This window comes from Phaethon aethereus, assembly GCF_964289735.1.
Source record: "Phaethon aethereus genome assembly, chromosome: 15".
Lineage (NCBI taxonomy): Eukaryota > Metazoa > Chordata > Aves > Phaethontiformes > Phaethontidae > Phaethon > Phaethon aethereus.
Window position 1 is genome coordinate 18,089,694 of NC_138591.1, and position 9,550 is coordinate 18,099,243.

Genomic DNA, 9,550 nt, shown 5'->3' on the forward strand with positions numbered 1-9,550 from the left:
GGCTCGCGGGGACGGGCTTTGGAAAGCAGCGTCATTACGCACGAGATGTTCCTTGGGACAAGAAACTCCGCGTCCCCGCTGCGCGCGCCTCGGCCACCCCCTTCTCCCCCGAGCGAACCTCGGCCTCACCCCTCCAGGGGAGAAAGGCCTAGGCCCACCCGTGCTTCTTTCATGGTAACGTACAGGTGCGTGCCCAGAGCTCACGGGCGTACGACGTACACGAGGGATGGCAGACACACACGTACACGCCGAAGGCGCAGAGGTGCTCCCGGCCCCACGCGCCTCGTTAGCTCTCGTTAACTCTCGGGAACCCCCTCGGCAGTCCTCAGGTCGTTTTTTGAGCTGCCTTGCTGATGTCGTATGTCGTTTCTCAAGTAAGAGCCGGACCGCAGCGCGAAGCACTGGGGACGCCGCCAGCTCCTGCCGGCGGGAGGCCTGAGGAGACCGCCGCGGCGGCCGCCGGCCTCCACCGGCGCGGCGGCTCCTTCCTCCCGCTCCGGCCCGGGCTGGCCAAGGGCGGCCTGTCTGCCTGTCCCCGCGCAGGCCCACGGGCAGCCGTGGCCGCTGAACGGCCGTGAGCTCCGGTGCCCCACAAGCCCCCCCCGGCGCGGGGGGGACGGGGAGCGCAGCGCGCACTGCCGCGCATGCACGGGCTCCGCCGGACTTGTGGTGACGGTGGGTGGTGTGCGCGCATGCGCGAGCGGCGGCCGGTGCCGGCGCATGCGCGGTGTGCGCGGGGCCGAGGGCAGGGGCCGGCGCGGCTGCCGGCGCGGAGATGTCGGGCCGCGGGCGGCGGGGCCGCGGGCGGCGCGGGCTGGCGGGAGAGGCGCCGGAGCAGCCGGGGCCCGAGGCGGCCCGCGCCTCCCCGAGGTGGTGGCGGTGGCGGTGGCCGGGGGGGAGCGGGGCGGCGCGGGGGGGCGCGGCGCTGACGGCTGTCCGCGCTGTGCCCGCAGGCTGAGCCGGTTCTGCCCGCAGTGCGGGGGCGGCGTGGAGCCCGCCTTCCGCTTCTGCCCGGCCTGCGGCGGGAGGCTGCCCCCGCCGCTGCAGGAGGAGGAGACGGAGCAGACGGCGTCGGCCCCGCCGCGGCAGCGGTCCCGGAGCCCGGCGGCCTCCCCGCGGGCTTCCCCAGCCCGGCCCTCCGTCGCAGCGAGGCCCAGCTCCCGCTCGCCCCGCAAGGCACGGCCCGGCCCGGCGGTGCCGCTCCCGGCGGCGGCGGTCCTGACGGACCAGGGCGGCAGGCAGTGGAGGCTTGTCCGGTTGCTGGAGCAGGGCGGCTGCGGGCTGATGTACGAAGGTGCTGTGGGGACCGGGGCGGGCGGGCGGGCGGGCGCAGGCCCTGCTGCGGGCCCCGGGCTGTTAGGCTGGGCTTCGCCGCTGTCGGTGTCCGGTGGCGGCTGTCGGGACGGCCCTAAACGGCCGGCATCCGCCGTGAGCGGAGGGCGCGGTGAGGGCACTGCGGGCGTCCTCCGGGATGGCAGGGCCGGCTGCCCCGCCGGCCGGTGTTGGCGCCGGGCTGCCCCGCTCCTCCGTGAAATGCAAACGGGAAGGGGCCATACTTCCTTTTCCTGTTTTTTTACGTTCAAAACCTCAATGCTGGCAGCGTGGTGCTGGAGTTTCTCTGTTGGGGGTGGTGTCAGTATGGACTGAATGTCAGTTCTGGATTCTCAGCCTGTTTTGGGGGCCAAAAGAAAGCAGCTAAATCATCTGGGCTGCTTTTTAGCTGCTGAGTGGCTGCTGGTATTTTCTCTCCAGTCTAACTGTAAACTTTGTTTTGATCTTATTCTCTGCTGTTAACTTGGAAACTGTTCAGGAGGCACTTTCTCCATTAGTAAATTTTGCCTGTTATTTGACTTTAGTTTCTTCTTAATTACTTATGCTGTTGCATAACAAAGTCTGGGCATCCACCTATGTCTTTAAAAAGATGTGACGTTAGAAAAAGAGAAAACAAATGTTGTTATAGTGGAGGGTACTCTTATAGAAACACCTTTTGGGTGATGAGCAGCAGATAACCTGTGTGTAGCACTTGGTCTAAGAGCAGGAGAAGAGGAACTATCAAGAAACGGGTGTATATCTTTGGAGAAGGAAGGCCACATATAACTCTTAACATCCATGCAGAGCAGTCTCTTAGACTTTGGCATCTCCTACAGACTTGACAAACTACAAAGTGAGCTGGAGGGAACGCTCTGCAAATGAATTTGGGAGTGCCTTTGAGATTTGACTAACGATTTGTTCTTTACGTACCACCTGCAAAGCACCCCGCTACTGTAGCCATGCCTAGATGCTTCTGTGACTTAAGCAGAACTGCACTCGAAGCATGTCAGGGGTGCTGTGCTTCTGGAGCAAGGTAAGAATTATTTTGTAGTAACCTGGGAAGGTGCTGTCAGAGAGCATGCTTTTGCAAAGACCAAGTGAAAGAAGCAGAGGATAAGTAAAAGCCAGCTGCACAGGCTGTGTTTAATGATGCAGCTGACACTGCAGGTACCTCTTTTCCGTGCTCCTGTAACCACATCTGTTCCATCCTTCCACAGCGCAGTCAGCATCTGGAACCTGTCCTCAAAAGCAAAGATACTCCCTGAAACTTGTGAGTTTTGTTCTGTTTGGGTAAGGAATAGTGCATAGTGTACTGTGTCCAGGGCCCAGCCCATTTGGCCTGTGTGGCTAAGAGTGCCTGAGGAATTCACAGAAAGCGGTCGCAGGGGCCCCTTCTAGCTTAGGAGATGGCTGTAACTTCCTGAGAGTGTCATGCTTGGATTTCAGTAGAAGTTGGCTCTTCCACTACAGGTATCAGGAGAATAGATACAAGGATTAAAGGAACGAAGAGCCTTCATCACAGAAGGTTGCCTCTTTGATTTACCAGGCTCAGTAATCTCCAGAACTCAGTCTGGTCGTGTAAGGTGGAGATTGTGTTTTGTTAATGTCAGACCTACTTTTTTCCTGTATGGCAAGTGTGCACATATCCTGCTGAAGTCTGGGGAAACTTGAGAGGTGAGAATTTGGTGGCTGTGCTGAGGTAGTGTGATGAACCAGCACTGAAAGACTCTAAGACCAGAACATGTTTTTACATCAAACAGTAATTATAGTTGGAGTTCCGAGCCAGCTTTCTAGGCACTTGCCAATAACTTGGGTTCTCCAGAAACGTGCTATTTCCAGTAGTAACTGTTCTGCAGTGGAAATTCAGTTGATTGATTTTCAGTAACTCACAAACCAGAGCAGAAGGACTGTTTTCTTGTCTGCTGTAGCTCTTGGAGGTTGCTTGTCTGTGGGAAGAACAATGTTAATGTTAGTGGGTCTGTGGGGGACCTGGTGGTGCCCAGTCTTGTGGGGACTTGAAAAATCACTCTTCCTTTTGTCAAAAGAGACGTTTAAGAGGATGGAGAAAGAGTACAGCGTTAATGAGAAAAGACAGCTAAGTGCCATAAAACTAGAAACAGTAGGTGGGAAACTGGAATCACTTCTGTACGCAACACTCCCAGCTCCTCTGTTTTGCACCCTTGGCATCTTTTGGCATTTTGGTAGTCTTCTGATGGCCCAGCCCTTCCGGTTGCAGAGGACTGTAGAGTATGATATGGCACACGAGTGCAGTTTGGCTCCTGGGTTTGGTGGCTCAGATCGGCTCACCAGGCAAGGTGCAGAACAAAGTATCTTCTGGGACATGGTCGTTTGTTGTCTGGAGCCTGCTGAGCTCTGGCTACCTTGTCCAATTGTGGGTAGGGCCTTTGGTATCTAACCAGCTAGAATATAAAACTGCTGCTTCCTCCCATGCATAACAGCATCTGTCCTAAGTTAACTTGCAGTATGCTGAATATATTCGTGTGCGTAGGCAAACGCATACATACTGACTGTAAACTGTATGCATTTCAGGCCACTCGAGAACAGCAGTAGTAAAAGTGCAGTAATACTTGCTGATTTAAAAAGATGGATTGTAAGATGTCAGTACACTACCCAGACACTTAAATGTCACAAATACAAACTCTCTTACTTGTCTCACTTTCTGACAGCTAGAATAAAATGTTATAGCTCTTCATTGAGACTTGCCTGTTTGCAGAAATAACCTCATCCGTGCTGTGGATAAGAAGGTCACCTCTGGCTCCTTTTAACGTAACAGCTTCGGGGCTAGAGCTCGCTCTAGGTTGCGAGACTGTCTGCATTGTCTAGCTGTTTTTAACCCACAGACAGCTGTAAGTGGTAGTGCTTGAAATGTCCAACTTGAGACAGCCACTCCCTTGTTCTGTGCTATTGCTCAGAGTTTATGTGGTTGTTAGGTGCAGCATTAAATAGTGAACCAGAAGACCGGAGCTCTGTTCTCAGCTCTGTTGCTGATCTGGTATTTGATTTATTTTTTGGGGGGGGGAGGGGAGGGGCTTGTTGCTTTCTTTAAAATGAGTAGTGAAGGTCTTGTGGCAGTCTTGCCCAAGTTTTCTTTTCTAGCAGGGTGCGTGTGGCTGAAGTAACGCTCCTTATTCCTGTTCCCTTTAGGATGTCAAAGATGGCAAGATCTACAATGAACAGAACTTCTTCCAGCGAGCTGCGAAGGCAGGCACAGGTTGGTGCTTCTTGGAAGGGTAAGGGCTAGGCTGCTTGTTAGGAAAACTGGCGTGTCTCTCTCATCAGTTATGTGAGTCTCTTGGAAGGCTAGGCTAGAATAAACTAATTCACTGCTCAGTTAGAGCCAGAGTGCTGAGAAGTTTGGTTAAGAGCTGGCGCTCCCAGGAGTGTCTGCGTACCTTAGGACACTGCAGTATTGGCATTTTGAAGCTTTCTTGCTCTAACCATGCTTTGTCTTGATCTCACTGGTAGCTGTTCAGCTCTGCAACCTGACCTGCCTTGGCTCCCTCTCTCTTCTGTGCCCCTTCCATGGGTGTTTCTGTCAGCTGATGTCTGGTTTTTACTCCATTGACCCAAAAACCTGAGCAAGAGCAAAGCTGACCAGACAACGTGGGCAGGGGTGATGGAGGAATTCATGTCAAACCTGCGCTTCTGGGAGGACCATAAAAATCTGCTTCTCCATCCCTCTCTCTCTCCCCCCGCTTTTTGTTTTACCTAGTCCTATAGCAACCACATGCCTTAGCTTGCCCTGGTATTCCCAGCATCCTTTCTGTCTTGTTCTTGCTCTGCAGTGCTATGTGCATTGACATGCCAATGCCCCAGCACATTAGGCTGGCATGTCTGGGACAAGAATCAGTGTGAGGGAGGCTTCCAGCTGTGAACTGCCCAGGGCAGAGCAGGCCTTCAGAGAAAGGGCATCCCTGACTGGGCTCCTTTGTTCTGGAGCTCCTTAGCAGTGTCTGCCGCACTCTGTCGTCTTCTCTCCCTTTCTAGTGGAGAAGTGGAAGAAGTGGCACTCTGTGCCGTTGCTGGGAATCCCCAATTGCGTTGGCTTTGGACTGCATGCGGATAGCTACAGGTGAGGTGGCTCTGCAAAGGGCACAGCTGAGATTTTTTGTCCACAACTGCCATCTTCTTGGGCTTTCCCTCTTCTCTCCTTGCTGTCTGCTATTCCTTTTCTCATTGTCCTCTGGGCTCCTAACCTTATGCACTGCTCCGATACCATTTTTTAACAAATGGCTTGCGCCTCTCATTATGCTGTTTCTTTCAGTCCTTGTGTTGCTGGTGAAGTCACTGCTTTTGCTGCTTCTGCCCCTCGGGCCAGAGGACAACTAATCCCTGTCTTTTAAGCTTAACACAAAGGGGAGACTCAGACTGTATATCTGCAATACATGATCAGCATGTCTGACCTTTTCAAGAAGTTTTCTGTTACCAGAAGTTGAGGAGATGTTTGCCGAGGTCAGCTTGGAGTTGAAGGGGGGTCTAATGCAGGTGGATTGCTTGATGAGTGTCTGTTGCAGGGTTTCCAGATCAGGTAGGTACTGCTATGTGCTAAGCCCTTGTCTCTTGTAGGTTTTTGGTGTTCTCTGACTTAGGGCGAACTCTTCAGTCCGTCCTGAATGATGGCTTACACCTAGTGAGGGAGAAGGCAGCTTTCCAGATTGTAGTCCGGCTGGTATGTGGAGAACCAATACTTGCTAAGACTTTTTTTATGAAAGACCTATAACTTTCTTCTGGATCTTTCAAAGGTGTTTTTAAAGCTGACCCAGGGGTTGGCTGGGGTCTCGATAAGTAGCATCTCTTGATCATGTTGTAAACTTGAGCAGCATCTTTTGAGCAATATGTCTCCTTGAGGGACTTTGGGGTAAGGAGAATGAGAGAAACCTGACACTTGAAAATTAGAGGCTGTGCGACATGGTGCTTTTTGTGCTCCTCCATGCAGCTGTGGGCAGCTGGGGAGGGTCCAGCTCAGTGAAAGCCAGGGTGCTGAAGGAGTCTGTGTGGTTCTGATATGCTTGCCTCTTCTGTTTACTCCTAGCTAGACTGCCTGGAGTACATTCATGAAAATGAGTATGTGCATGGGGACATCACAGCTGGGAACATCTATTTGAACCCAGCAGACCTCACACAGGTAGGGAGCGGGAGCAGTGCTGTGAGGAAATGGCGGTGAAGGTGGGCTTGTGAAATGGGACAGAGCAACAGCCAGGTTCCTGCTGCTGGGCAGGGGAGCAGTGCAGTCCATGCAGTGCTCAAGCAGATGCTGTGGTGCAGGATTGCGGGCTATGCTGTAGGCAGAATTCACACTACAGGCACGCTCAGATGTGTACTTCTGGATGTCTTCTAGGTGACCCTAGCAGGCTATTGCTATGCGTTCCGTTACTGCCCAGGAGGGAAGCATGTGGCTCAGCGTGAAGGCAGCAGGACCCCTCATGAAGGCACGATAGAGTTTATCAGTCTGGACAGCCACAAGGGAGCAGGTGAGTCTCAGCTTCTGACACAAGCCAGCAAAGCTCAGCCGTTATCTGCACGCAGAGAGCCGTTAAGTGTGGCAGTGCTCTCTGGAGCTAGGGCTCCCTGCTGGCATTTCTGTCACTGCTGCTTTCCAGGCATTCATATGCACCTGGAACCAAGCTCCTGTTTGGGTTCTCTCCTCTTGCCTCTCTCTGGGCTGCTGTGTTGAGACTTGCCAGGTCACTCAGGAACTGCAGCAAGAGGTGTCGGGATGTTCCTCCTCCATCTGGAGCCTTGGCTACTGCAGGCGTGTGAGGAATAGAAAACAGGGCTGCTTCATGCTGGCTTGGCAGGGGTCTCTTTCAAGCCAGACTGGATCCTTGCCCAAAACAGATTTGCAGCAGGCTATGTTCTGACCTTGAAGCAGTGAGAGATGAAAAGGCATTTAAATTAGCCAGTTTCTCTCCTGGTTGGGATGCGACTGTTCTCTCCCAGAGTTCAGGCTGGGCAAATCTTCCTCCAGAGGCTGGGAGGTGATTCTTCAACTGTGTCAGTTAGCAGACTCCCAGAAATATTGATATCCTAGAGCACATCTTAATGAAGCTCTTGCATTTCTTCTGCTCTTTAGACTTGTGCCCCTTCATAAAGCTGCCTGTTTTAGAGAAGGGGCATCTTAAATAGAGACTTCCAAGGTTGTGCAGTGAGTGCTGGAATCCTTACTCGCCTTTGGAGGAGAGGTGCTAGCCTGGGCCTCTTCTGGGATGGCTCCCAAACCCTGTTTTTTCACATGTGAAACATCTCTTCCTTCCCATCAGGACCATCTCGACGGAGTGACTTGGAATCTCTGGGCTACTGTCTTCTGAAATGGCTTTGTGGCTTCTTGCCTTGGTCTGATGAGCTGGACAAAGTAGAAACTGTGGTGGAGAAGAAGGAAAAGTAGGAGAAATCATCTACTCTCTTGGGAAATGCTCAGCAGAAAGCAGTGAGGGAGGTTTTGTGACTGAAGAGAAATCACTTAGTCATAGTACACTACTGGGATGTGGGTAAATTCCACTATAAAGGCTGAGCTTGGCCAAAGGGTGTTTGATGAACCCTGATTTCTGCTCCATTCAGAATGTGGCTGAATTCAGCCTTTTCTATTTTTTGCCCCTGTTGCCAAAGACAGGCTGTTCAGGTGCCTGCTCCATTGCTTCTCACCTGACAGCACTCTGCACTGATTATTCCAGGTACAAAAGGGATGTGAAATGCCTCCTCCAGCTGTGCTTCAGGCAGAGATCCATTCCAGGTATGGGCTTGCTCTTTGTGACAGTGGGAGTTGGGGAAGGAGGGTTGACTGTCTCTGAAGCTAGAACCTTCTCTCTGCTGGGGTCCTAGTCCAGGATAGCTTCCACTGGCGACGGTGACCAAGCGTTGCATGGACTGATTGACAGGCTCCTCCTGTGAACAAATCCCACGTTTTCTTTACAGCAAAACAAGGAGGGCTGCTACCCAGTTATCTGTATTCATGAGCCTTGCTGAAGAGGCAAGTGTTCTGCTGGCTTTAAAAATGCAGTATTTGGGGCTAGAGGTCATTTCCCCATCCTGTCTTTGAGCTTTGTATCAGTCGCTGGTTTTGTTTTCCCTCTCTGCAGCTGACCAAGGTGTGTGGGTGAACTGTCTATAGGGAGAGCAGCCCGAGAAGGCCTTTTGGCAGCTTTGTAAAGACACCTGGAGTTGCTGTGCTGCTCCATGCGGTGATGTTTGTTGCTTTGCAGATGCCCTACAGAGCTACCTGCAGCAAGCAATGGCACTAGAGTATGAGGAGAAGCCTGACTATGAGGCCCTGCGGCAGCTCTTCAAGAAGCCACTGGAAAAGATGAAAGCTTCAGCTTATGACTCTGTGGATATCAAAATGGTGCCCTAAGTAAGTGCCAGTAGTTTAGACTGCAGCAGCACAAAGCACTTGTCCCCCTGCCAGCACAGGAGCAGCACTGTGCTGCTGACCTGCCCCGTACACCCTGGGGTGCTGCAGGCAGCAGTCAGGAGGTGAGGACAGAGCAGGCTGGTCTGTGAGGTCTCTCCAGGTGAGACCTAAGTGCCCCTCCTGATGCATGGAGGGAGCACTGGCCCTTCAGCATTCAAATTGAGAGACCAGTCCAGCACTACACAAAGCCAGCCTTAGCCTGTGTTACAGCATGTGCTTCCTCATTTTTTATCTGGAAATACTTCTCCTTGGAGGAATACAACAAGGGTTAATAAAGCAAAGGCTGAATGGTCTGCTGGGCTGTAGAGGTGTTAACAAAATGCAGACTGATGGAATCTGGTTCTTTTTAATTTTTTTTTTTGTAAGAACTGAGGCCCTGGGCTGTAACTTTTGCTTTTCCTTTTCAGAAAGCAGCTTGTAGCTCTGGTTTTACTACCTCAGGCCTGTGGCAGTAAGTGGTGGCTTTCTAGGAGGCAACTGCCAAGATTGAGGCTGGATGTAGAGACAGACTTGGTTTTAGTCCAGGGCTGCATCTAATCCAGGCCCCCTGGATTAAGCAACAAGCCCCAGGAACACGGAGGTAGTTCCTCATCACCTAATTTATTCTTCCTGGGAAGGAATTGAACTGATTACTGTTCCCATTTTGTGTCTTTTCTTTCAGATCAAGAAAACTTGCATAGGAAATGAGTTCAAAGCTTTCTGCAGTGTGAGGCCTTTGCCACAGATATTTAACTCATACTTGCCCATTTTAGAACTGAGAGAGGTTTTTATAAGTGTTTTCTTCCAATTTTAATGTGACCCAGTGCTGAA

At 52.3% G+C, this 9,550-nt stretch overlaps 1 protein-coding gene across 1 annotated transcript; it reads left to right on the top strand.

Annotated features, from left to right (window-relative positions):
* Positions 1-720: 720 nt before the first annotated feature.
* Positions 721-8,680, top strand: VRK3 (VRK serine/threonine kinase 3; the record flags this gene model as incomplete). The annotated part of the gene is given in 12 exon segments (XM_082006644.1): positions 721-761; positions 763-870; positions 954-1,294; positions 2,529-2,581; positions 4,477-4,543; positions 5,320-5,404; positions 5,899-6,001; positions 6,365-6,457; positions 6,671-6,803; positions 7,593-7,713; positions 8,004-8,062; positions 8,532-8,680. Coding segments are annotated over 12 exon segments (1,353 nt in total).
* Positions 8,681-9,550: the final 870 nt, after the last annotated feature.